This window comes from Poecilia reticulata, linkage group LG7, assembly GCF_000633615.1.
Source record: "Poecilia reticulata strain Guanapo linkage group LG7, Guppy_female_1.0+MT, whole genome shotgun sequence".
Lineage (NCBI taxonomy): Eukaryota > Metazoa > Chordata > Actinopteri > Cyprinodontiformes > Poeciliidae > Poecilia > Poecilia reticulata.
This window is the reverse complement of record NC_024337.1, coordinates 27,788,922-27,816,819: the sequence shown is the minus strand read 5'-3', so window position 1 is coordinate 27,816,819 and position 27,898 is coordinate 27,788,922. Positions and strand designations below refer to the sequence as shown.

The 27,898-nt window shown below is 39.4% G+C and overlaps 3 protein-coding genes across 6 annotated transcripts; 2 read left to right on the top strand and 1 right to left on the bottom strand.

Annotated features, from left to right (window-relative positions):
* Positions 1 to 537: 537 nt before the first annotated feature.
* On the bottom strand, positions 538 to 8,809 carry LOC103467319 (ceramide kinase). The gene is made up of 13 exons (XM_008413592.2): positions 8,436 to 8,809; positions 6,422 to 6,517; positions 6,148 to 6,285; positions 5,938 to 6,066; positions 5,456 to 5,519; positions 5,229 to 5,374; positions 5,069 to 5,143; positions 4,836 to 4,988; positions 4,526 to 4,631; positions 2,466 to 2,569; positions 1,228 to 1,424; positions 823 to 1,142; positions 538 to 670 (listed from the first exon to the last, which is right to left on the bottom strand). The coding sequence occupies exons 1-13, from the start codon at positions 8,569 to 8,571 to the stop codon at positions 556 to 558; spliced, it is 1,779 nt and encodes a 592-aa protein (XP_008411814.1). The 5' UTR covers positions 8,572 to 8,809; the 3' UTR covers positions 538 to 555.
* Positions 8,810 to 10,055: 1,246 nt separating this feature from the next.
* naa10 (N-alpha-acetyltransferase 10, NatA catalytic subuni) lies at positions 10,056 to 12,471 on the top strand. Of its 2 annotated transcripts, none has more exons than XM_017305997.1 (8): positions 10,056 to 10,232; positions 10,372 to 10,470; positions 10,556 to 10,614; positions 10,901 to 10,946; positions 11,022 to 11,137; positions 11,266 to 11,310; positions 11,626 to 11,724; positions 11,840 to 12,471. In XM_017305997.1, the coding sequence occupies exons 1-7, from the start codon at positions 10,212 to 10,214 to the stop codon at positions 11,717 to 11,719; spliced, it is 480 nt and encodes a 159-aa protein (XP_017161486.1). In that variant the 5' UTR covers positions 10,056 to 10,211; the 3' UTR covers positions 11,720 to 11,724; positions 11,840 to 12,471. The 2 variants fall into 2 exon arrangements, with proteins under 2 accessions (XP_017161486.1, XP_008411813.1); XM_008413591.1 differs by having other exon boundaries at positions 10,198 to 10,232; positions 11,626 to 11,710.
* Positions 12,472 to 14,819: 2,348 nt separating this feature from the next.
* Positions 14,820 to 27,404, top strand: arhgap4a (Rho GTPase activating protein 4a). Of its 3 annotated transcripts, none has more exons than XM_008413595.1 (22): positions 14,820 to 15,164; positions 16,577 to 16,663; positions 16,841 to 17,012; positions 17,099 to 17,267; positions 18,125 to 18,187; positions 18,285 to 18,413; positions 18,503 to 18,631; positions 18,705 to 18,926; positions 19,005 to 19,106; positions 19,972 to 20,151; positions 20,266 to 20,350; positions 20,573 to 20,600; positions 20,736 to 20,835; positions 21,172 to 21,232; positions 21,396 to 21,473; positions 21,569 to 21,697; positions 21,787 to 21,892; positions 24,374 to 24,601; positions 24,704 to 24,756; positions 24,833 to 25,055; positions 26,310 to 26,355; positions 26,556 to 27,404. In XM_008413595.1, exons 2-22 carry the CDS (start codon positions 16,600 to 16,602, stop codon positions 26,709 to 26,711), a joined length of 2,523 nt encoding a protein of 840 aa, XP_008411817.1. In that variant the 5' UTR covers positions 14,820 to 15,164; positions 16,577 to 16,599; the 3' UTR covers positions 26,712 to 27,404. The 3 variants fall into 3 exon arrangements, with proteins under 3 accessions (XP_008411817.1, XP_008411816.1, XP_008411818.1); XM_008413594.1 differs by lacking the exon at positions 14,820 to 15,164 and adding an exon at positions 16,244 to 16,312; XM_008413596.2 differs by lacking the exons at positions 14,820 to 15,164; positions 26,310 to 26,355 and adding an exon at positions 16,244 to 16,312 and having other exon boundaries at positions 26,556 to 26,693.
* Positions 27,405 to 27,898: the final 494 nt, after the last annotated feature.

Genomic DNA, 27,898 nt, shown 5'->3' with positions numbered 1-27,898 from the left:
CATGTGTTTAAATATCCGAGTCTCTTGTGCTTGTTTTCCTGTAAGAGTAACGCTGCAGCCCGTTGGTTGGGATGCTGTGAAGAGTCGAACTGATGCAGTTCAAGTCGGACGCAAATTCTTCTTCTTTATCATGGGAAACTGTTGCTGCTTTTATTGACACTAATAAAAAAAAATTTAAATAATGCCTTTTTTAATTTCATATATTTGTAGCTTAAACTCCATCAACATTCGTCTTAATTCTCTGAAACGGACAAAAACGGATCAAAAGCAGAAAACATCGTGTGTACAGTAAGAGGTTAATGTCATTTTCAAAGCAAAAAACTTTTTCCACCATTTGTACATGGAGGGAAGATGACAAATGAACATAAACATACAGAGCTTTAGGAATAAATATTTATCTTCCAAATATTACAGTGACAAAGTATGAATTGAAGTGCCTGAAGCTTAAGAAACTCTTTGGCAATGCAAGTCTGCAGGACTTGCTGCAGTGTTATCAATTTTTAAAACCTTTAAACAACAAACGGATATATATATTTTTTAATTGCTTGTCAGATTTCATCTGGGTGGTATGCATGTTCTGTTGCACTCGTCCCTCTCCTCGGTGCAGTCTTTTAAGAAAGTCCCGTCCTCGATGCCCCTGGCGTACAGACGCACCAACTGGCCATGAATCCTGAGACCGGCGGCAAAACAAAAGGCGAAAGGTAGTTAGTACTTGTAACAAGAAACAGCTTCGCAGGCCTTTTCTTTCTGACGTGTGTTGGAGAGAGCAAACCATAAATCTGACAGGCGGGACAAAAGAACACACCATGATGACTTACTTACCTGCAGCAAATCTCGGGGGAAGGCAGAATTTCTCCATCACAGTTCCAGACTGACACAGCGGGAGCTTTCCTGCAGCAGAGGCCGCACGTGAAGGGGCTCATAGTTTTGTCCTCACATGTCATCGTTTGTCCATTTGCTCCCGCTGCCAGGTGCTGCTGGGATCCAGCTATGCTTCCATTCTCGACATATGCTCCATCTCCTCCATCTCCTCCATCCACCGCACCACGCAGACCTTCACTGTCCTCGGCTTCCTCTCCTCCTCCCGCCAGAGCGAAGCGCACCGCCTTCACACGATGGACCTCCACGAACGGCAGGTCAAACTAGGAGAACAAGTGGAAACAATGGGTTGGCACACTTTTTTAAATGTCTGCCGAAACTCGTTTCCACACATGGAAAACGTGATACCTGGTCCTGGGCGGTTGTGTGCCTGTAGAGGAAAGCAAGGAATCCCAAGGGGTTTGTGTCCCACACCAGGATGAGATCTCCTGTTCCATCAGCCAGGTGGGCAGAGGGAGAGAGACCCAGAGGACTTTTGGCACACGAGCTGGACATGCATGTGAGAGACACAGACTTGAACCTGCCGTCCACACTGACCCACTCATCTAAAGAGAAAAACAAAAAGACAGGATTCTATAGTTTCAAGCGACATCCTACCATGATTAATCTGTACAGCATAAATAACACAAAACAACTTAAAAATACCGATGGACTGTTTCAAAGTGTAGGTGTAGTTATTAAAAACAATATTGTGGGTGGTTCAAGACCTTATAAGAAATTATAATATGCAGCAAAAAACAAAACAGAAAAAAATATTTAGAGGGATTTTATTGGATAATGTCATCCTTTCATGTATTTGAAAAGATAGCAAAAGTATAATAATGCAAAAAGTAAATTTATGTAAAATTACTCATTAGTCAAAAGAGTTTTTTCATGTTCATTTTATTTAATTACATGTTATAACTTAAATGGTCATTCAGTATTTCATTATTACCATAATTTTCATTACACAGTAACACTAGTTTGTAAAAGAGATCCTAACATCTGATTGGTTAACTTGCACAGCAGCTGGACCACAGGCCAATCGCCTTGTCCAAAGCAGAATTAGGTCGTCACTGTGACTCTGATGTGTAAGTCTGACAAATACAACATGATCCGGAGTAAATCCATGACATGCTGCAACATGAGGGTATGAAATAATAAATAAAAAAATATTCTTACTTTGAGAGTGCACACTATAAAGTCAGATTTTTCCAGCTTTTTTCAAAATATTTTTTTAGATATAAATTCCCTTATTTCACTAACTCTGTTCCCTATGTGAACTGCATTGATTGATTACAGACAGATTGTTTGTAATTCTTCATTTCTGTTATCATAATTTTCTGTCCACAGATATTGAAACCACAACTCTTGAGATTAAAATCAAGAAATGTGAGCTTGATGAAAATAGCTGCTTTAGAGGTTGTTTTGAAAAATGAGCCTCACTAAAACACATTTTAATTTGTTAAATATGGCTGTACAAGTAAATATATTTACGCAATATATAAAGATAACTTAAATAATGACAGGGGTCAGTACGTTTTCAGTAAACCTGACTGTCACTACATGGTGTAAAACAATATTGTTGTCTTTTTTTTTTTTTTTACCTTCCGAGTCTTTACTGAACGGACCAGAGTTGGAGCTGTACAGGGAGCCGGAATCGGAGGAGTTTGTGAAAAGTCGCTCGGTGCTTTTGGCGCAAACACCACACCTAGAAAACACATAACCACACTGAGAGTTTTAAAGAGCTCTTAAAGTCTGATGCCTGCTCATAAAAGCCGTCCTAAAAAATTTGCTGGCAGCCAGAGCCCGCTTGCTTAGACAAAGGCTGAAGTGGATACCCCGAGCCCAACACGAGGCCGAGTCTCACATTTCATCTAGATCAAGTTCCTACTGTCATAGTTCCCACCCTCCTTAAGATGCACCCAACACCTGAGTCCCAGGTACAGGTGGTAGCAGTTACAATGTCCCAAGCTGAGACTCTGGGCGATTTATTTATTTATTTATTTTTTCGTCCACAGACCACATGCATGCTTTCTAATCTTCTAATTAAAGGAGTTTAGTGTTACAACAAATCATCACCATCCACATTCTCAGATAACTTAGATTAGGACGCACACAAAGGCAGAAGGGAAGGTACGGCGGTGCTCAAAAGTAAGTACACCCTAGTTCAAAAGCCAGGGTTTTGCAGAGTAAAAAATGTTATCATATTTTCCAAATAGAATGTAGAGTAATCCTTTACAATTTAACTTAAAAACAAACATTTGTTAGAAATAAAAAATAATTTTAAAAAATCATATTAAAAAAAGCTGCAATAACTTGGTAAAATAGGTGACTTCACCTTTAATTTGATTTTTATCTTTTCGCATTCAGTTTTCTTCTTGGGTGTCCTGCTTCCAATACTATATGACTTTCTGTGAGGACAAGTGATGTTCACAGCCTAAAGCAGATATTCTGTTGACTATAGTTCAGGAGGCAGGGTTCCAAATCTTCCATTTTCCTCTCATGCCATCATTATTTTGTCGATTTGCATGCATGCTTCAAAACAAATAAGTAAAATCAGACTTCATCGTGAGTCTAAAGCTCTGGGTCAACACAGACTGTTACTAATAACCACTCATAACTACATCCACCTTCACAAGCACAACCCCAGACAATGATGCTGCCATCACCATGTTTCACTTTGGGTGGGATGTTTGTTTTGTGATGCGTCGTTTATGCTAAGCTTATCTTCTGGCTCAGACGCCTCGGGTTTCACATTCTCCAATAACATTCTGGAAAAATGTAGTCATGTCTGTTTCCTTTGGAAACTACTCAGACCAGACATATGGAAAGTTGTCACATGTACAATAAAACCAAATCTTGTTAATATTTTCTTTAGCTCTTTCAGTGTTGCTTTTGGTGGCCATCTTGACCAGTTTCAGTCTATTCTTTTCATCAGTTTTAGAGAAATGACCACTTTGCTTCCCGCCTTCATCATGCATTTTGCTTCCTTTCCCCGCATAACAAATTCGCAGCCTCTTTGCAAACTGCAGATTAAGCAAAAGGATGCAAATGACCATGACTAAAAGAGAAAGCCAAACTTAGAGTAACTGCAACTTTACTTACAGTTAATAATCCCATTTTCTATAACAGGCGTTACCTCAAAAGGACTGACTACTGAAAGTGAGTCAAAAGGTGCTTAAGCAAATAGCTTCAGGGTGTATGTATACATATGCAATCAGGTTATTGCATCTTTTTCTTAGATTGTTTCCTCTAATAAATGCATTTGTTTCCCACTTGAATTAAAGAGGATGGTTGTCACAGAAGTTTTGAAATGATTGAATAAAATTTCAAACATTTCACATCCAACAGCCTGAAATTTGAACAGCTTTGTGAATGCATCATGATTTCAACAAGGCATCATTATCTCTGCACTTTCAAATGCCTCCTTTTGGATAATTTTCTGATAAAAAAAAAAGGGTATCATAATGTATTTGTGCATAACGATTTGCATGTTTTAACAGTGTTCAGTTGAGAACTTATTTCTTTAAACAACAGAAAGTAACACAACTACTGCTCAATTACTTCAATGTTTTAAAGTGTCAAACCACTGTAACTTTCCGTCTTTATTAAAACGTTGCATGTAATTATTCATATAATTGTCTAACAGAAGTTGGTGTTTTACCCGGACAAACAGCGAGTCTTATCTCTTGGGCTGGACATCAGTGGGTCAGCTGGCAGATACTGCACTGTCCCCCTGTAGCTTCTGTTGCTCAGAAACACCACTGCACCTAAATAAACGAGAAGAATTGCATAGCGCAAGAAAAATATGAAAGCGAGAACATAGCGGATGTATTGCATAAAATGCTCTATAAGGGAAGTAGTGGTCAGGTTGCAGCAATCAGCCTCCATGAGGAGATGAAAAACAGAGCTCTTTTAATTCGGCTATGCAATCTTTTTTTTTTTGTTCTCTTCACTAAGGATCTCTGTTAGACCTGAGTAGCCGTATCTGAAGGGCCCCATCCAGCGGTGTTTTTCGCTCTCGGCTAGCACATCGCCGTAAAATCCGTAGCCCACCAGAGACACGGAGTATCGCACCTGACCGGGACCGTGGTGAACTGAACACACGTCCAGAGGCTGAGAATCTCCTGAAAGATGGCAGAATTATTTAAGCTGGGCTAAAATTTGACAGGACGGGGGGTTTCTTTTAACGCAAACCTTTCCTCACCAATGACGACGTGCAGAGCTGAGGTAACGGGGTCGATCACCCCCACTGTGGCGTAGCACACGCAGTCTGTGGAGCCTATACAGTAAGGCAACCAGGAATGAGCTTTTTGGATTAACATCTGTAACGCACACTGACTTTATGAGCACATTCCAGCAATTACCTGCAGGGATGATCCCAATGTGGAGCGGACAGGGCTGCAGAGTGACCGCAGGATCGTTCTCGCAAAGGCCTGCCTCTTGCTGCGTCCTCCCAATCACACCCTGAAGTACTTCACTGAGCATGCCATCGCCGCCCACACACACCACACTGTCAAAAGCAAACACAAGAGTTTCTGTGAAGCCTTTGTAACGACCTCCCACCACACATCAAAATACTGACGGCATTCACCCGTCAAAGCCCGTCAGGTCTTTCTTAAGGAGGTGATCTCTGGCCTGGTTGGCTCGTTCAGTCACTAAAACGGAAAAAAAAAAAAAAAAAAAAGAAAAGAAAAATGCAGCAGTTGAAAACAGGTTTAGGAGTTAAGGTCAGACAGAGGACAGATTAAAAGATACAGATTTTTGTCACGTCAAAGCACAAACTTCTGTGTCTATCAGATAACTTCTTGGGGAAGTTATCTGATAGAAAAACTATCCATCCATCCATCCAGTCTGTTGCATGGCATAGAAAAACTATTTAAATTAAAAAAATTAAGAGAGTGGCAGGGTCAAAGGTTCATAGATTGATATAGTTCAAATAAATCTACTTCTCCTGTCAACAGATTTGAGCTGTTAACCACTCGATTTTATCACACATATAAAGCTTGAGATTGTAAAGTGACAAAATGGGGGAAAAGTTGAAGGGGTATGAACTTTATCAATAACAGTGTTTACCTATTACATGGGAGCTGATGCCAGCCAGCTCAAACACAGGGGCAACCAGTGAGTGGTAGATCTGCCTTCCTTTTTTCTTTCCTCCAAACGGGTTGATGAAAACCAGCAGCCTGTGTGGACGGAGGGGACCTGAAAAACACATTTAGGATGTTACAAGTAGCTACAGGCTTGGGGATTCAGCAACAATTTAAATGGAAAATCTCCCCTCACTGTGTGTTTTTAGGGCTGTCCGTAGGTGTTTCGTCCACTGGTCTCTGAGGACACGGCTGGGACAGGTGAACTGGGTCCGGCCCAGTCTCCACAGCAGCCCAGAGGACGTCCTGCTGTTGCTACGCTTCACGTAGAAAACTGCAGACAGATCAGTAAATAAATGTTTTATCCGCGGCATTATGTAACCGCTACTATGATAACAGGCTAAAACAACAGATCTGATTACAGTATACATGTTATAGTTAAATTGTGGCTGTGTAACGAGTGTTTATACCTGTGAAGTCTCGGTCTGTGTCCTCCACAGACTTGTGAGGCAGGACCTCCACCCGGCCCTCCTCCACTCCAACCACCTCGGCCACAGGAACTGAAACTGTGTGACAGGACGGGTGTGAGGAAAATCCCAAACGGATCTCAAACTCATTGTAATGAGGAGCATTAAATACGGATGTTTTCCATTTAGGTATTTACGTCCTGGATTTTACTACGTTGTTGCAAAATGGATACTGGAAAAACGACAGTGTGATTGTAATGAAAGCCGATTCTGTCAAGCCACTTCATTTTCATAGGAGTTGTGCTGGTCTGAGTGCCTTCCTGGTGTATGCTAGATAAACATGATTAGAATTGAGCCTTTGTTTGTTTAAACAGCATGCAGTGCATGTTGCCTGACCAGCATAAACACAACGGATTAGGTCAGTGTTGTTCACTCTACTTGTTAATAATAATAAGTCAAGAAGCCCATTGATTTTTGACTTGCATGAATTATAATAACTTTGTATTGTGTTAAATAATGTTGATTTTTTTTGTTTTAGGTTAAATCTTCTGCAGACAGAAGTTTATCTTTTCATTTTTCCGTAAAAGCTTATGAAAGAAATTATTTCTCCCTTACAGATTTCTTCTGCTTTTGCCTTTTTGTCCCTTTCAGTTGTTTCAAGCAAATCGCAAAATCACACAAACCTAATTAGATAAAGTACAAAAACTGTTTTCCAATGTTTATTTTATTTTTATTAGGGGGAAAAGCCCCTCAGTCTAACACCTGCTATTGACACTCATTGTTGAAATTATCATTTAAATTGCTGTGAAGGAATTTTACCCCACTCTGCTGTTATTCAGCCACAATACAGGGCTTCATAGTCCTTTTCAGACTAATAGATGATTTTTAGATGGGGGGCATAATGTGTTGCTGTTTATGACCCCTGATGTTGTTATACAGGATCTGTTCAAGTAAATAAGTTTATAGACCAGACAGTAAGAGGGTAATGTTAAGACTAGTGAAACTGAACCAAAAAATTAGATCAATCATGTTTAATTTGTGTTTTAATTAAGGGCTTTTTCACATTTGGACAGGCTGATAGTTCTTCCTAATGTACATTAAATCACCATGGCTTATTTTACTAAAGTGGAAACTGAGCGTCTCTCCATCTCATGAACACTGGGTGAGGGAAGCTCTCTGAAACCTGAAAATGGAAAAACTCAGATTCTTGCCTAAGGGCAATTTATGGAAACTTGGTGAAACTTTCCCATTTTTAGTTGCCACCATTGTTTTGCTCCCTGATACAGATGCAAATTAAATTATTTGTAGGCCCTTTTTATTTCTTTATTTCATTTTTTATTACTTATTTAATTATATATTTCTCTTATATTATTATTGTCATGCTTTTTCTGTTTTGGAATGTGTGTGGATGGGCGGATGCATAAGTTTGTGCAGCATTATAAGGACTGGATTTCTACGAATTTTTTGTCTCTTGCTTTTGACCTGGATTGGGATGTGTTCAGGGAGAAACCACCACACATTTCTCTTTTTTTCCCCTTCTCTGGCTGGAATTAGTTCTTTTTATTATAATAATAATGGGTGATATTCAATAACTGCCGGATATCTTGTTGTATATACAGCCTATATCAACCTAAGGTCATGTAGGTGTGTGTGTGCGTGTGCGTGTGTGCGTGTGTGTGTGTGTGAGTGCGTGTGTGTGTGTGTGTGTGTGCGTGCGTGCGTGCGTGCGCGCGTGTGTGTTTTCCAGCCTGTTTTCAGTAAACTTGTTTTATGACATGTTGGTGCTGCTCAGCTTGTTCTTCACGTTTTTGAAAGGACTTAATGAAAGCACTCCCTGCCTGCACCGTAAAACCTGTTGTCAGTGTAAAACCTTTAAGTGTTTGCAAGACTAATAGTGAAGTATTATAAGTAACAACAATTTTAAATAGGATATAACTGTTTATTCTTGGATTTGATTTGTAAAGGTTGTTAAGGCGACGGTCTCTGTCACCTGGCTCAGAGCAACAGGATCACTCACCTGCTTTCTTATCACGGTTCTTCTTGTCCGCCTCGGTCCATTTGAGATGCCAGCCTGTCAGGACAGCCAGGTATCTCTTATTCCCGACCCACAAACTTGACTCCAGTCTCAGGTCGGTCTCCATCTGGGTTTTCATTCAACCGAAATGTCCACAAGTAACTCTTTGCCGACCGCCGTTTGTATGCATAACTTTCACCCTTTTGAGAAAACAACAACAGGTCGGTGCCAACAATCCGAATTCAGTCGACAATCAGAAAATAGCCCGACTTCTTTTGTCTGGTGTCACAGATGTCACTGAGTCAGAAAGGTTGTCATCTTGATCTGGATAAAATTCACGCTGAAATGTTGTCGCTGCCGCTCGAACATTGCCTCACCGCTCCCTTCCCTCATGGCACCTGCAGCTTTCATTTGCATAAAGCTGCTGATTGGACGGAAGTTTACCTGAGGGACCGTGTCCCTGTAGGTTGAGCGCTTGGAAAATGTTATTTGCTTGTTTATCAGGCCTAAGCATGCTAAGAAAAGTGTAATAACTAATTACATGACAGTAATAACGGAAAGTATGTTGTAAATACGAAATCATTTGAGCCTATACATGATCTCACATCTCATTTCGACAGTCAGCAAACCTTCTTCAAAGTGCTGAGTAAAAATGTTCTCATGATGTGCATCTGATGTCACACACTAGTGCGTAATTTTACCCTTTTAAGGATGACGTAAATATATGTGGGTGTCCTAATTTATTTCTCATCATAAGTGGCAAAATTGTAATATATATAACATTTTAAGTTTTAAAATGTTTTCTTTAACTTTATTGCTATGTTACTTGAATGTTTCAGCTATGTTCAAATTTATTCTTAATATGTTTTCCAATATATATTTAGGGTTGTTTATAACTTATTAGTTAGATTTTTCTCATTTGAAATGCCTGAAGTGGGCTGTGTCTGCTTTCAGCTATTGTATAGAACAGGAGCTCCCAAAGTTAATAGGATCACAAATTGACAGGTTGTTCTCTTGTGCTCCTGTTCAGTTTTAAAAAAATAACAAAACTGATGAGAACAATAACATTCATACCAAAGGTCCTACAAATGATTGAAACAACTATTGAGAATTGATATATGTTGAAAATGTTGAGAACCTTTTGAGTTGACTTATTGCAAATAATAGACAGGGACACAAGTCTTTTCCAATGTTATTTTTAGGGTCAGAAGGTGAAAAGATGGAGTCATCTAAAAGTTTTAAGATCTGACATTTCAAACTGCCGATCCGGGGAACACTATGATGATTCATCTCATGCCATTTTATTTATTCTTATTCTGTTGTCTGCGTTCAGTTAAAACAAAAATATTCGTAGGTAATGTATAATGGGAAAGAAAAGCAATTCTGTAAAGTTAAATAATGTTGTATATTCTCTTATAGACTCTCGTTTTAAATATTTGTAGTTTGTAATATTTTTGATCGTTTTTGTCTTTGTATTTACTTTTAGACACATTAGATAAGGAATCATGGAAATCTACAAAGTTACCTCACCATAAATTGTTGGTATTTGCTACAATAAAATAAAAGTCCATTAAAGGCTTTTATTGTGAAGTCGTGACACATTTTCACCGGAAGTGTTTACGTCTTTCCTCCTTCATTTCATGCTAGCTGTTTGATTCAGTTAGTAAGTGCGCCGGGTCTTTTAAATTCTCTCGTGTAGTTTGTTTTTTAACGGTTATTGGAAACCGTGTAAATTAAAAACTTTTTTTTCGGAAGTTTTATTAAAATTCAAACAACAAAATGAATATACGAAACGCAAGGGTAAGCACACAGAAATCCCATGTCAGCCACGCTGTTTTACTACCTGCTAAAGCTAAGCTAACTGCTGCTCTTGCAAATATCGGTTGTTTTTTCCCCCTTTTGTGATGGACTTTTGCGGTGGTTGTTTTATCTGTTTCAGCCGGAGGACCTTATGAACATGCAGCACTGTAACCTGTTGTGTCTCCCAGAAAACTACCAGATGAAATACTACTTCTATCACGGATTATCCTGGCCTCAGGTGCTCCTTCTGTCTCATTTCGCCTGTGCTACTTTGTCCTAAAAGCCTGACCGTTTGTTTCACTCTCTGTCTTCCTTTCATTCAGCTCTCCTATATAGCTGAGGACGAAAATGGTAAAATTGTTGGATATGTGCTGGCAAAAATGTGAGTATTTGACCACAATTATGGATGCATCTGAGTAAATTAGAATATAAAAATATAAATTTCAGAAAATCCGCTCATAAACTGAAACAGTGATTTCAGGGATTTATTTTTGATATGTGTGACGATAGAGCGAATGCTAAAATTGCAGTGGCAAAGTTGCACATACCTCATCCGGTATGTTAAAAAAAAATTATGCAAATGGTAAATATTGGTGTTGTGCAGATCCTGAATCAAACTGAATTTGGCTGTAAAATTCATTCATCAAAACTGACTTTTCTTTTTTTAGGGAGGAGGACCCTGATGATGTACCTCATGGACATATTACTTCATTGGTGAGTCTGCATAAAGGTTCCTGATTCTATAAATACACTGATAAATCTGTGTGTGACCTGGTTTACGTCTTGCAGGCAGTGAAGCGATCCCACAGACGTCTCGGTCTGGCCCAGAAGCTGATGGACCAGGCGAGCCGGGCCATGATAGAAAACTTCAACGCTAAATATGTCTCACTTCACGTTCGCAAAAGGTGACAGGGTGGCAGTGAAACTCGTTTTCTTATGGTCAGATGTAGATAAGGTTTTTTTTTTCTTCCAGATTGTGAACATTACTGATGGTTTTTTTTTTGTTTGTTTGTTTGTTTTTTCCCCACTGCAGCAACCGAGCAGCTCTACACCTGTACTCCAACACCCTTAAGTTTCAGTAAGTTTGTTTATGTCATGTCAAATATTAAGCCTTAGAAAATAAATTTTTTATGTGATTATTACTAAGCACACATTTTTGTCTTCAAATTTTTTTATTGGGCTAAAACAATTCTATAACTTTAAATGTTTTTGTCAGATGTATACAAAGAAAATCATAACTGTCGGGAAGAAAGGCTTTAAAACATCACAGTGTAATTATTATTTATTTGTTTCACTTGGTGAATTAAGTTACTGCAATAAATAAGTCCTTCAAGAATATAATTTATTGAATTTGACTTTATATAAGGTAAAGTTTTATCTCGTCTCTCTTCAGAATCAGTGAAGTCGAACCAAAATATTACGCAGACGGAGAAGATGCCTACGCCATGAAGAGAGACCTGGCTCACATGGCCGATGAGGTGAATTAGAATCTGTAAATGTCCTCCTTTTTACTTCTTTGACATTCCTTTATTTGCTCTTAATTGAGATACATTTTGTGTGTGTGTGTGTAAATTTAGCTTCTTCTTTTTTTTGTCATTCTCATGCAGCTGAGGAAGCCTGGCGTGCGCGTGTCGAGTCAAGAAGCAACATCTGGTCAGAGCCCATCAGGCTCCGGCGACCAAGAGAGAGAAAGCGAGAGAGACAGTGGAGGAGAGAGCAAAGAGTTGAGTGAAGTCAGCGAGGCAACAGAAAGCACAGACGTTAAAGATTCTTCTTCTGACTCACAATGACGCCGCAGTTCTTGACATTTTTTAAAGCATCCATTTTTATCGCAATTTGCAGCTGTTTCTGACTTTGAAGGCTGGCTATCTGACTATCAAAGCTGCGTCTCTTTTTTTTTTCTCTCCCTCTGCTGTGATGAACAGAGTTGAGTCAATGTGTTATCCAAATTAAACTAAACTTATTGGTCGAAGCATTTTTACTTGATCGATGATTTCTTGAAAGTCCAAAATATCTGTAATTCAAAATGACCGTTGGTCTCTTAATTTGTTGGAGGAAAAAAAACTTAAGTTTTACAGTAATTTTCTTTAATATTTGGCATTTTCCCTATTGTTGTAAGAAGAGAAAGCTTTTTTTTATTCTACAAATACACAGTTTAACACAACAAAAAATGGTCAGCGGGTGCAGTGCTCCTTTTTTAATCAGGTCATCGATCAAAATAAATTTGTGTAAAAGCAGAGCGGTGTCCAGTTGTGATTTCAATGTATAAAACAAGCCATTTCCCACTCCCTTTCTAAGTACCCTATTGCAGAGAGCTCTAATAAATTTGAGCTTTGCAAATGTCTGTGCATGCCATAAACCATTCATGCTTTGCAACTGCAGGTGGTTTTAGTATGAGTTGGAGAACTGCACACTGAAACTAGTTGCCTCCACTGAAAAGGTGTACAGATGCAATATATCAAAGTATGTTTTAAAAGTATTTAATTTTGATACTCAAGAGGTTGTGTTATGCTGTGGATTTGTTTTGCTTATTAAGAGATTGAGCACATCGACAATAAATTTCAAATACAAAGTTGATTTTAGAATATCATATATTTTTATTGCCGGATGTAGGCAATTGAAAACTGATCCTAAGCCGGAGCAAAGGGTCAAACTTGGAGTCCTGGAGAAATAAAAAAAAAAAACAAGACACATGAGCAGTGACTCAGATTGAAGGTTTGACGCATTTAAGACCTGAGGACCAGCGATGGACACTCTTCCATCTTCTTGTCAACTTTTCTGTCCCTTGCCGAGAAGAAGCATCTCCACAGCCTCATACTGTTTGTTGTAAGTCTGTTGGACTAGGCTGGGTCAAAAAGAATATTTTAGCAAGGCATTGCATTATGCATGTTTCTGGAGTGTTAGAAGCTGGAGTACCTTGAGTACACACTGACAGAGGAGCAAGAAGCACATGCAAATTATTCATAAAAAGGTCTGCAGAGCGGTGATTTCACCAGGACACTGTCTTTGAGCGAGGCAACATCTGAGAGCAGGAAAAGCATAGGTTAAGAAAAATATGTGTGAGTGGATTCATTTTGGTGACTCCTAGTGGTAGCATTCTGGAGAGAAAAAAAATCACTGTCGTCTCAACAAATCTCACAAAGATTAATTGGATAGCTGTCAAGTTTGACAATAAAAAAATGTAATCTAAATAGATGCAACACTTCCTAAACACAGGTCTATTAATTCTACAACCAAACTCTGTTTTAGGTCACAGCAGGGCTAAAAACTGCAGCAAAGTGTCTGTTTGGAAGTTAAAAAAGAGACTACTCATTAAATCAAAATAGAGATGAGAACTTAAAAATGTATTTTGTCACACTGACCATAAAGTGTCTGTGCAGGGGAATTTTAATGTGCTTGTGCAACACCATCCAACTGAACGTTTGAGGAAGGAAACGGCCAAAAGAGAGGTACGTGGCAGAGGCATGCAACTCGTGCAGTGACCTTTCACAAAAGTAGCTGTTTTACAGAAATCATAAAATCTTCAGCTTTAAATAAATATATGAAAATTTGAGCAGTCCCTCTCCTAAAAACTGGAAGTGACCCCGAGTTCTATGTATAACTTGTGTTATACAAAGAAACAATTTCTCTAAAGGAATGCATCTGTGCAAGAGAAATGCTATGCTGGCACAGTTAGCTCAAGCTAGTACTAAACAGCCAAAGAGAGCGGTTGCTTTTTTTTTTTTTTGCATGCGAGAAACTTGTTTTCGTTCACACCAGATTTCACTTAAGTGTCCTTTATCAGTACAGACAATCTGCTGTTGTTAACACATCAGTGCTCTAACTTGAGCGTGTGTTGCTTGCAGGATGTCATGACAAAAAAACTGAGAGAACAACCTGACCAGGGATGTGGAAGTCCTGGAAGACAGAACAAAAACACTTCTCAGTCCTTGGAAAAAATATGTGCAGACCTTAACAATGCTGGTCAGAACTGGAGCAGACATTACAAAGTCCATCTGTCTTCTGACAATATTTTAGTGGCTCAAATTACACCTATTTGACTCTGTGGCGAGTTTAATTTAAACTGTTCTGTAAGGTGCTGGTTTGTCTTCAGTCTACTGCACTCGTCTGACTTTCTCTTTACCGGACCAATCATCACTTTATGGGCTCAAACCTCAATGAGAGGTTGCACTCACTGACTGCTAGCTGTTACAGTTTAACACCATCACTCTTGACTTCTGTTTTTTTTTTTCCTCCCTTCATAGCTTTTCTCTATTTCTGTCATGGACATAAATATATCTAACATAATGTACATGTTTGAATGTATTTAAAAGGAGAAGTTGATCTGTGGTTTCTTCATCTGATGCCTTGTGGGGAAAAAAATGACTAAATATTTTAACCCTTGTGCAGAGAACACTCCCTTTTTTCCCTTTGCTCTTTGTCTTTTATTTTCTTATTTATTTATTTTTGATTTGCTTTCCCCCTACCCCCCTCTTACCTGAACCCCAAACCTGACTGCATCCAGTCACTGACACCACACCTCTGAGGAGGGAATTAATCAATGGCAACAGCTGGAGTGTGATTGGAGCCTGAAGCGTTCAAGAAGGCAAAATGAGAAAGAAAGAGAGGAAGGGCTTGGCTCTAAAAGGTTGTCTTTTCTTAGCTTGTCACACTTGCACAATCACACGAGGATGCTTCAGGCTGCATGTGTGAGCGAGATGAAGGCTGCTGGGTGAGAAAGAGAGAGAGAGAGTGCTGCACAACAGCAAGTGTGTGCGTCTGTGAGAAAGGGAGAGAAAGAGTCACAGAGATACAAGTTCTGCTCCACCCACAAGCATCCAAGTCCAAATTGCGGGGGAGGTGAAACAACTGTTCAGAGTTTACTGTGCTGCTAAGTGGCATTATTTAGTCGTTTGAGTAAGGAGAAGGGGCTTGTCAACACATCTATTACAGGTAATGAATCTTGTTTTCTTCCTGGTTGTATTTGACCTTTCATTAATGTTCTTTTGATCAAATTAAAACGGACTACGCTCAACTCTCATGAGAAGTGCATGGCCTATCTATAGTTTTTTATTGGCAGCAAACACAGCCCTCTGGGCTGTTATCGCTTTATAACCCTTTCAGATTTCATGTTGTTACCTGTGAAACTTCAGTGGCAAAATGGGACACACAGCTATTTTAACAAGCTCTAAGCTATGCTTGCTGTAAGATTGAAACTACATTGGTGGTGGTGACAGCACAAAGTTGTGAATCGCACAGCTAAAGAATGAACTTCTAAATGTGGAAAGGGTGACACATGTTGTAAAATAATAAAACGAGGCATTCCTCCTGTGGACGGGGAGCTTGTGGCTGTGATTTTGTCGCCCTGGCAGGTCAGTTGGTAATTGTCGATGGGGGGAAAAATAGAGCCCAGGCTTTAGCTAAAAGAGAGCTGAAGAGCGTTTGATTTTTGAAAAGGGGAAGTTTAATAGTGCAGAGAAATGTGCTGCTGATTGTGTATAAAGTTTTTATGACCCAGCAAGAAAAAACCTTGTTCTTCCTCTTTCTGCTGTGCACTTTGTTACACTAATGAAACAAAGAAGAAGAAAAAATTAAACAAAGTGCTGGTTTGTAGGTTGATGGTGAAATATCACATGCTTAAAGAAATATTTTTATTTATTTGTCACATCCTTATGAAAGCAGGCCAAAAGGTAACGCTTTTGGTCTTTTAAAAAAAAAATTATGTACTTTAATGTCCCAGTCCAACATGTCTTGCCAAACCTTGTGACACAAACTCCCTGTGATGATTCAGTTATTCAAGTAAAGAGTCAAACCTTGTGGGATTTGCAGTGACTGAATCAGTAAAGTTTTGCTCGACCACCTGTCGTCTTTGAAGCACACATCCCCTTAGAGTTTTCTGCCTCACGGTTCAGACTATTTTTAGGATAACGCTTAAGATGCTGCCGGAGCTATTTTTTGCACCTTCTGCAAAAGCCCCGCAGTGCAAACGGGTCTGGTGTGTTGCAGGGCAACACTTGTTGTGCCCAACTCCAACTGCTGCTTTTCAGCAGTTTGCCCGCTCAGAAAAGCATGGGCCTCCAGTTTGAGGGCGATGTGTTACAGTAAGATGAACAAGTTGTCTTGACTTCTCTTCTCACTTTAAGCGGCAGGAAGAAGCTGGTTTAGGTCGCTGGAAAGACTGGGGGCGTGAAATCTTCTGAAAAAAAGAAGAAAAAAAAAGTGTGATTGGTGCAGCAACGGGGCATAGCTTTTGGCTGCTGCAGTGTGTCCGTCCAGCTAAATGCTAGGAGCAGTTTGTTGTTGCAATTTTGCTGTGAACACAGCTGATGGGTTGATTTTATTAAAATTTTTTCTGTACTTGACAGAATTCCACCCTGTTGGAGGAGCAATGACTTCTGTAAAGCTTCGAAAGGAGAGGGTGGGAGCGGTGGACTATGACACGCAAATAAAAGGTAAAAGTACTCATCTAAGTAATTTTCACACCTATCGCACCTCTTCCTGAATGTGACCAGCATGTCGTGGGGAAACCCTGCTTGCAACACTTTCAGAATGAGTCACTCGTTCTCGCTTTTTGCTTGTGAGCCTTTGCGGTTATTGTGCTCGTCTCTCCTTCCCATGAATATTTCCAGAGATGCGTTGCCAGCTCCTGGACCAGCTGAAGGTGCTGGACGCGCAGCTGGAGCAGAAGACCCAGCAGCTGCAGGACATGGCGGACTACCTGCGGCGACGGGGCGAGATTGAAAACGAATATTCCCGCTCCCTGGAAAAGCTAGCGGAAAGGTTCACCTTGAGGGTAAAAAGGTAACGAGCTAGCAAAAGCAACGAGCGGTTCATTGGAGAGAGAGAGAGAGAGCGCCACACTGACTCCAACTCGTCTTCCCTCTCAGGAAGGAGCCAAGCTCTCACTCCGTCTCCGTCTCCCAGGTCTGGCTGGCTCTGCTGTCTCAAACCCGCCAGGAAAGTAGGGACCACAGCGGACTGAGTGAAAGTTGCAGCAACTTCCTCATAACGCCAGTCATGCACTGTCTGGATTACACACAGCGTCTGGCTAAGAAGGTACTGTTGGAACAGGCCCGTTTAAGAACAGTAGTACTTTTTGTTGTTTGTTTGTTTGCTTGCTGGCTTATAACTAATGAATACCCCCCCCCCCCAAAAATGTATCGAATGAAAAACCGACTTTACTTTGCGTTTAAGGCCAGTTTGCTGTGCAGTTAAATAAATTGATAGGTATTTGTACTTCTGAAAGTGTGAGCAGGTGTTGATTGCTTCTGGAAAATAAAACCAACATTTCCCAGCAGCTTGTCTGCAGAGAGAAATGTCGTTGCAGTAATGGTTTTGTTTTGCTTGGATGAGAAGACACACCAGATCAACACAAGAAAAGGAACTGTTTACCAAATCATCCAAATCCCCGAAAGTTTAGTAATCTGCAGTTATCCAAGCTGCTTGAACACCTTTTTCTACCACTTTTTTTTTCCTACCGCTCATTTTTCCATTAATATGCTTGGATTCCGCTAGACGGCTTCATTAAACACTGACCTTCTCGTCATTTGTAGAGGGTAGTAATGTCTCTTTGCAGGTTAGCAGACTTTGCCAAAGATTGTGTTCAGAACATTGAAGGATTAAAATATTTTCAGTTTTTTGTTGCATGATATTTAGCTTTTATTTCTGGTAAGTTATAATTATCATAATTAGCAACTTCAAATATATCGGTGTGTCTGAAATGAAATGAGCTGTAACGGTTTCATTTTTAAAATTGATTTACTAAAGTTAACATTTTGGTTATGGTCCAATTCATTGAAATAAACTGTATCTCCTCGTTGTAGTTGTGACACAATTCACAGATTTTAAGGTTTGCTTTGGTTCGTCTGTTTTGGTGTCAACTGCGATGTTTTGTCTCCACATTATGTTTTCAGAGTAGAGACCTTTGTACTCAGCTGCAAGATGGACTACTCAAGGTTACCACCGAGCTGCAGACGGTAAGAAAGAAACCAACCAACCACTTAAAACAGTTTCTGTTTCCTAAACACGGGAGAGAGAAAAAAACAAAAAGTACTTGTTTGTGCCTCTGTGCAGGCATGGCGGACTTACCACCAGTACCACTCAGAGTTTGTTTGTGCAGAGGGGAAGCTGAGGGAGGCCGAGAAGCAGGAGGAAAAGCAAAAGCAGAGTGCGGCTAAAAAACTGGAGCGGTTGATAGAAAAAGTAAACGAAAATGGTTCCTGTGAATCGCGTGTTCTGTCGATGTGGCTCCTCGTGTTCTTATGTGAAACACATTTTTATGTGTTGCGTAGAGGCAAATTAAAGTCCAGGAGATACAGCTGAAGTGCAGCAAGGCCAGGAACGACTACCTCCTCAACCTGTCCGCAGCCAACTCTTCCATGAACAAATACTACCTTCAGGACATCACCACGCTCATAGACGTAAGGGCTTCATTTCACACCTTAGTCTTGATGTGCAGTCCCATCTGCAGCTCATTTGGCCTCTTCCCCACAGTGCGCAGACGTGGGGTACCACTTCTCATTGGGTCGGGTGATGAAGGCCTACCTGTCCAGACAGTCGTGGGCCCAACAGAACCTGAGGACGGGTCTGCAGCAGCTCCAGGAGGCTGTGGCCGGACTGGACCAGAGCCGAGACCGAGACGCCCTCCTGCAGGACCACGGCAACACCTTCTCCATGCCCCTCCGCTTCCCCTACCAGCCCCACGAAGAAGACCAGGTCGGCTTTTTCGAGCCGGTTTTTAGTCCCGCTGCTTTTTAGCAGAGGTGACTGAAGACTTTTTCTCGCATGTTGCAGATTTCTGAAGTGAGTGCAGAGTGCGAAATGAGGTGTGAGATGGAGACCCGATTCAAGCAGATACAGGCCCGGCTGAAAACGGTGACTGAAGAAACGGAAGAGGTAAAGATCGTGTCACAAAACTTAGCACCTCATTAACGACTTTAATTTGACACGTCAGTATTTGCTTAATGAAAGGATATGCATAAGTATTGAAAGAATAATTCAAAAGTCCTTAAAATGCCGCTTCCCTGGACTCTTTCTGGGAGTGATCATCTCAAATAACCAAGAAAACAGAGTGAATATCATCAGTCCAATTTATTAAAGCCAAATAAGTCATAGCAATGTATAGAAACAACAGAGAAATAGTTTACCGTGTTGGCACTGGACCGATGCCATGAGTCCTTATACAGTTTTATTGTTTTTGGCACGGTATGAACAGAAAGTGGCTCAAAATTCCCAAAGCAAGGTGTCGAAACCGGCATGTTTCAACATGATCGATTGAAGGCAGTTGGTTGCACTGAACTTTATGTAGGAGTTAAATAATTTCCCTGTTTACTTCTACTTCACAATCGCATGCTGTGTTGTGCTGCTTTTTTCACATGAAATTCCTCTAAATCACATTGAAGTTTGCTAAAGCCCTTGTTTTTGCTAGAGAAGTGAAATGAAAACCTTTGCTTGCTAATTTCAGAAAGCTGCAATGTAGTTTCTTGATGGTTTTGTGTATTTAAAGACCTTTTTGCATAAACGGACCACATAGATCATTATTAGAACGGGATGTCTATAAAAGCAAATTGGCTCTGCTTGCAAAAAAAAGGAACCTATGTAACTCAAATCTTTGTTCATGGACATGTTCCCCTTATGTTCTTTTGTTTTAAAGTTTTTTTTTTTTTTTTTACTTTGTGCTCATTTGCATCACTGTTGTTCTATCCTGCAGCTCAACAGGATGACCTGTTGCTTGAGCTGATGTGTTTTCTCTGTCGCATAGGCTGGTAAAAGCATGTCAACAGCCAAGTCCGCGCTGCTGGACGGCATTGGTGATGATGATCTGGAGTCCAGCCTGGGTAGCAGTCCTTCTCAAGTGGGCAGCACCGAGAATCTGAATGTTAAACCCAGCGTTTCGCGGCGTAGGGCCAGCATACTGGAAATAGAAAACGTCTACTTCACTGTGAGTCTGCAGACCAGAATAATTCACACTTCAGGGGATCTCTTGAGTTTTGACTCAATAGTCAATCATAATTGTTTGATTGTTTCTTTGTTGTTTTTTTTTTGTTTTTTTCAGAAAGTAAAAGAATATCTGGTTGGCAGCTCATTGGTGTCTAAGCTCCAAGCAAAACATGACCTGCTTAAAGAGGCTGTAGAAAAAGGTAGCACTTCTGCATTTTTCATGTAAAAAAAAAAAAAGCAAACTGCAGACACAATGTTCCATTGTAAATGACCCAGTGTACTGGCATGTTGTTACAGTGTTTCTCATTTAAATTTTAAATCGTGTTCCCTTTTTTTGTTGCCGACTGAGTAGTTTAATGAAGCAGTTGAAAGTCAGACTGGATTGTCATGTCGTTTTCAAAAGATCTCTTGTTTCCCCTCAGCTGAAGCATCAAATGGACATCAGCCCAGGTATAAGCTCAAATTCTGCATTTTCTGTTCCTTTTTATTTGTCCTGTGATGACTTGGTACAAAATTAAGGGAAATACGCAATATGGGGGAAAAAAAACAAAAAAAAAACATGCGTCAATATATTGGCTTCTGCAGGTTTTCTGGAAAGTCGCTGCGTATGAGAAAGAATCATTCAAGTGCCAATTTGATCCACAATCACAAACTTTTCAGTGGAGACATGCTGTCCTTCATAAAGGTAGAAGAATCCTTATTCCTCATTGCACTGATGCATCTTTTACTCTTGCTTGCTTTTCAAAAACAAGCAATTATTATTGTAGTAGTAATTTTATTTAATTTATATAATTTTATTAACAATATTACTATTTTTTTAGTACTTTGTGATATATATTGCTACTTTATCACAAATTAGCCCTACTGTTTGTTTATAGTGTTGTGGAAGAAATGGTTGCGGTTTTTGTTTTTATTAAGAAGTTTGAAAAGATTTTATGTACACTATACTTTAGATATTTATTAAATATTTGCTTATTATGTTATTTTATGCATTTAAACGAAATATGTATTCCTGTTTTAGGCGTCAGGACAACAGATACCATATGTTGTGGAAAGCTGCGTTCGCTTCATCAACCTTTATGGTGAGTGTTCAAGATTTTAGGAACGGTAAGCAAGCCGCTTTCATCGCTCATCAGCCTTTAGAGCTGCATACATGGTCTGTGTTTCTTTATACTGTTCCAGTTGGAATATAAAGTCTTTGCTTCATGGGGCAAAAATGATTGCAGCGTATGTTTTCCTCGTCAGGTCTCCACCATGAAGGGATTTTTAGAGTACCCGGATCTCAGATGGAGGTCAATGTTCTAAGAGATGCGTTTGAACGAGGTAGATCTGTGTGTGCATCTGCATTTGTTTGGATGAACCTCACTCACTATGGAGAGTTAATAATGTTGGACAGTGTGTCCTCGCCTTCCCTGCAGGAGAGGACCCACTGTCTGAGCGACAATATGATATGGACTCTGTAGCGGGAGTGTTGAAGCTCTACTTCAGATGTCTGGACAATCCCCTGTTTCCTGTCAGCAGCACCAGTCAGCTCTTGGAGTGCAATCGTAAGAGCTCGCGCGAGAGGAAACGTTTGACTTGACTGGAGATGCATAGCAACAGCAGCTGATTCTTTCTTTCGTTACGTTTCCTTTAGAGATAAAGGACGATGCGGAGCGAGCAGCTCAGCTCAAGGCAATTGTGTCGTCTTACCCTGAGCCCGTCATTGTTGTCATGAGATACCTCTTTGCCTTCCTTCATCAGTGAGTACTGCAACTTCAGGAGCTATAAAAATCTAGCACAGAGGAGAATAACTGAGAAACAAAACTGAAAATTCAAACTGTATGTGGCTGCAGCGGCAAGCCGACTCGGACTAGGGAACAAGCCAGCAAAATCAGATCGTTAGTGGTTTCCAAACTTTTTGAACGCCACCTGAGACATCGCCAGACTCTGTCAAGTACCGACATGACTATGTTCTTTTAAAATTTGGTATTTAGAAAAAAAACTCATTGAAAAGTGTTCACCCACACTGCACTTCTCCAATTTTGTCACAACCACACGAAAGGTCATAAGTCTCAATGACGGTTTGCCACAAGCCTTACTGTTGCACACAAAGCTCTGTGGCAGAAAGCCATGTTTCCAGTCAGACCAGCCACTCAGAAACCAGCTACTGGAATCTCATGCAGCCCGGCCACACTAACGATGTTCTCACCGATATATGCTGCTGAGGTACATTCAGGAAACGACCCGGGGTTAGCTGCCTTGCCTAAAAGCACGTCGTCATATTGGAAAAGATGGTGGTGCAGGTGCAGGTGCATGGTAGTCCGTCCGTCAGAGTATCCCAGAGCAGCTGTGGCTACAATCCAGTAGGTAACCACAATCTGTGTGAATCGGTGAACGTAGTGAGAAGTGCTTTGGAGTCCTCTGAATGTGATGAAATACTATGCAAGAGCAGGCTTCAGTAGGAACTACTTTTGTTTGTATAAAGGTTTCTAAAATACTCTCAGCTTCACTTGCCTCCCCCATTGTTTTCATTTGCACCTGATTTAAATTAAGTCACCATTTTCTGTTGAATACCACTGACATGACCCTAAGGACCAAAGTGATAAGAGGACTGCAATGCTGTGGTAAAGATTTCCTTACCGTTCGGCTGGTGTTTTTGCCCAAAATTAACTTGAATACTCTGTTAAGTGGGAGATGATTCAAATTACAGTCATGACATTCATGAGGAAAAACTAAGTATGCTGCATCATATTTTTAAACCTCCTCGAGTAGCAATAGTTGACGTTTAAGTCCATCACATCATTGTGGATAACATCAGTCCACTCTTATTTACAACATAGAATCAGGTCATTGAGGTTTGTGGGCAAACCTCTCTGAAAGTCTCAATAGCATTTCACACCAAGTTAAAGTTCTCTGCTGCCATTCACATGTACGCCTCCTCACTGTTTGAGTCCGGGTACTTTTTATATACGGGGGAGTTGATGGTTGACTCAGTGGCTGCAGGATGCCCTGGAGGTGTCGCTGAAAATCTAGTCCAAATCATTCGTCTTCTGCTACCATGTTTATATTTATATTGCGGCCAAACTTTTTTTTTTTTTCTAGTTACTTTAGTCCAAAGAACATCGATCCTACAGTTTTATTCAGAGGCGGCCTTTGAAAGGTTATACTGACACATTTGTTTTACGCTTTCCTCAAGCAACCACTTCCAAAAAAAGTCATACATTTCCAGTCTTTAATTGTACTGTGACATACTTTAGCATTAAACATGCTGATTCCTGTGGATTCTGATATAAAGCTCAAGTTTTTTTTTTTTTTTAAATAAGTTCTCTGATCATTGATTGCATTGTCTGAATTTGGAGTGATTTTGCTGGGACTGGCAATCCTAGGAAAGTTGGCAACCTCAATTCTTTGACTTGAGAAATTATCTTTCTGGCAGAATTTCTTTTTTTTTTTTTTTTTGGAAAAAATTATGTCTCTTCCCAAATTAAAAAAACGACAACAGTTGCTTCTCTAAGCTAGGACTTTCTGCCATTAACGATGGCAGAAAGTGGTTGTTTTACGTAAAAGTGTGATCCTAATTGAAATTGCAACTGAATACACAGTATAAATTGCGTAAGTTTGTTGAATTTGTGCACATTAGGGCTCAATATTGTGCTCTCAGCTGACTGCAGCAGCATTCCTGTATGGTCTTCTGCTGCTGTAGCCCATCAACCTCAAGGCTTGATTGATTGAACTGCATTCAGAGATAGTGGCCCACAAGCCTTGATTGTAAATAAATAAAATAAGAAGGTTATGAGCAGCTGTTGCCTCTATTATAATCCCAATGCAGGCTGTACATTTTCTGACATCATTAGCAGTACATTTCATCCACACAAAAGTATAGTCATATGAGGTCGAATGTAGAAGAAACGCATTGAAGTTTGAAGGAAAACACTTTAAAAAAAAAAAAAAAAAAAAGACATTTTGGTAGCTACAGATGTCATGGCGGGGGAAGTTTCCACAATCTATAAATTTCCATTAGCCTAATTTTCCATCCAAAATGTCAGTTAGACCGCAAAACAGTGATGTGAGCAAAACATCTTCCGAGAGCAACTTGACCATGAACAAGAACTAAAAAAAACCTCCAGACTTGTAGAACAGTTTGGGTTCATGCTTCCACTGCACTGTGGTTAAGATTTTATTTTTTGTTACTTTGACGATGCTTATTAAAAATAATCTTGATCATTGTTCTGTGCCTGCAGTGTGTCTCAGTACAGTGACGAGAACATGATGCAGCCGTACAATCTGGCCGTGTGTTTCGGCCCCAGCCTGGTGAGAGGCCTGCAGGACGACGAAGTCGTAACTGTGCAGCCTCAGATCAATGCCCTGGTGAAGGGCATCATCCTGCAGCATGAAAGCATTTTTCCCAGTCAGAGCGAAGTACAAGGACCAATGTATGAGAAGTGCATGACTCTCGAACAGGACGACTGGTGAGACAACGAAGCACATTTGAGGTTGCAGATAGAAGTGAATGCAGAACATGTGGGGAAAAGTGAAACTGTCTGATTGTCTGGGCCTCATCTCTTTTGCAGTGAGGTTATTATTGAAGGAGAAGTTGAGGCGGATTACAGCCAAAGCAGAGAAGGTAAGTATGCCGTTTATTTTGACTTCAGAACCGAAATTTTTATATAAACAAAACAAAAAAAACTGTTTTGCAACAGATTTAGAAATGGGATTTCCGGCGGGTATTGGCCCAGATGTGTCTGCAGCACCTGCACTGACAAAGGCTGAGCGTCCAAGAGCAAACAGCAGCAGCTGCTTAGATTACAGTAAGGTACCAGCAGGGGGCGTCCTTTCTGCGTCCGGAAAGCTAACGCTGCAGATTCCAGTTGGACCACAGTACAGGCAGAAAAAAGTGCTCTCTCCATCTTATTCACGCAAAGAGTAAGTAACACTGCTATTAATCTATGGACCAAAGAGGAATGAAATACTCTGATTGAAAAAAATTAATATATACTTACTTACATTTATACTTAGTTATATCTGAACATATTCCAGTTGTTCTGATCAACAGTATATGCATTTTTTTTCCATATACAATTCAAGAAACACAGAATTATTTGTGTAAGGAAAAAAAGGAAATGCATAAGTTATTAAAAATGTTTCTGTAATTGTTAATACCTACAAAAATTTTAATGTGGAAATAACTGAATACATCTTAATGTTAGATCTTTTGTTGTTATGGAAACCACTTGGTTTACTTTGACAGTAATGTTGGACAGTAGCTTGTAGGTTTGCAGTTTGGCACCAGAGGAAGAAAGGTAAAGGTTATATTTACAGGTACGTTCAATAATAGCGATACGTCTGAAAACAATGAGTAAAGCTTAAAATCCTTATGAAGGTTTTCATTTCCACATACTTTAAGAACACTGCAAGAAATGTGGAACTGTTTAAAAAGTGTCTGATGTTACAAAAATATAACGTCCACTGTTTAAAATTCTTTAGCATTATCAATAAAGAATTTAATTAGAAAAAAACGGCATTTAGTTGCATAAAAAGTTGAGAAATGGGTGTCGGACCACATTCCAAAGTTCTTCTGAATTTCTTACCTCAGAAACAGAGCATTTAACGTTTGTTCACAGGTCCTATACTGGATTCATTAATCTTGTTGGTCTGGAAACCAGAGCTTGCTCACTTCCTTTTAGGCTTGGGTTGTTATTTTAGTAAAATGCTCATTTCAAAAGCATTTCCTCTTCGGCAAAAGGTGGTATGACTTTTTCAATAAATTGGATGCTTTCAAACTGACCTCTGATCCCCGGTGTGTGATGTTGTCACAATACATGACATGGGGATGTTTATAAGAAACATCCCCATGTCATACCAGAATCTCCATTATTCAGTGTGTGAGTTTCACGAAACAACCTTGGTTTCATCAAACCTTCAAAGGCTGTGTAATTTCTCTTGACATTAGTCGATGTGTGATTTGATAAATTAGAACCTTGTCGGCCTATTTTCAGGGGCCTCTTGTTGATGGTGTCACAATACATCACTCACACCTGTGATCATCCTGGAACTGAAACTTTTTTTTTTTTTTTACTTTTTTTGATCAACAATAATGGAAGTTTTTTTTTTTTTTTTTTTTTTTCTTCCTAGAAAGTGGGGTATTAGTTTTTATTTTATTTTATTTTCTGCATGCAGATATCAACATTCATCCTCGGAGGACTTGTTTGTTAAAGTTGATAAGGTTTGTTTTTCTTCTTTTTTAAAAAAAAAAATGTTACAAGGAATATATTTTATAGCTGTGAGTGATGCAAACCTTTTGAAAATTGATATTGAGTGAAATATTCTGTTCAATAGTTTCAAATAAAATTATTACTGGTATAAAATATGATCAACAAGGTAGATTTCCTTTTTCTCTTTGCTTCCATTTATTGCATATTTCAGGAGGTCTGTAATAACATGGACTCGGTCTTCAAGGAGCTTCTGACACGACAAACGCAGCAGGATGCTTCTGCCCAGGCTCAACAAAAAAAGGGGAAACGTGACGGACGGAAAGGAAAGGGAACCAGTCTTTTCAGGTCAACAGATCAACTGGACTGAGTGGACCAGCATCAGCACATGACAGCAACAGAGATGCTAATGGAAACCGAGGGGCAGAGTGAAGGGGTCCGACTGCAGCCTTCAGCACATCCATTTCTAGAAACCGGAAACCAGTGACCCATGATCTCTGTTCCAAGGGACCCGTGACTCGGTATCCTCTGTCATGATTTTTCATTTTCACATCCGCTGGAGTGACTTCAAACCCACAGTAATTTATAAAAACTGGGAACGACTTGAAATGAAAAGATGTTTGCATAGAACTAAATGAAGATGGTTGGTTATCAGCTGAAAGTGAATACAAACTGAGACTATAGTGGTTGTATTTAATACCTTGTTTCCTATTTTGATTTTTCTGTACATGATAAATAAATTTCCTTTTATTTTCTAATTTTATTTTAGGCAAATATGCCTTAATACCTAATACACAAATACTTAATGTTGGAAAAAGAATTGAACATAAAATCTGAGCCATATTATAAAAGATGATTTTCTTTCAATAAACTCTTTGTTTCCTTTATGTGCAGGAATAACTGCAAATAAACATTCCTTATTACTTTTCACATGTTGACAAATAGTTTGAACATCTTGGCCTACTCTTTTGTACAATCATTGAACCACTATAAACTGTTGAACTTTTTTAAAAACATTTTTTAGAGATTATCAAAACAATAAATGTACTTATGCTATCTCTAACCCACTTGGCCTCTTTATTTACTGTAAAATTATCAGTGATATGTCTCAGATGTTCTGTTATTTACAGGTAGTGACTAACATTGAATTGAATGCCAAAAATAGCAGAGACATGCTGAAAGCTGCTTGGCCATTATAAAAATGGTTTGATTGCTGTAATGCCAAACATTTCTTCATTTTATTAATGTGGGCATAAACAATCTTAAGTGAATTTTTAAAGTAAAATGTAAAGAAAATGTAGTTTTCAATTTTATAACTTCTTTTACCTGATTTGTTTTTTCTTGTATATTTTTAAAGAAATCACTGGTCACAAGAAAGCAAGGGATGTGAATAATTTTGGACTTGACTGTAATACTGTATAAATCATTAAACCATCTCTATTTACAGCTATAGGAATATACTATAGTAAAATATGAATATATAAAATTACAACCAAATGAAATTTACCACTGTAATATATATATATTACAGTGGTATTATATATATATATATATATA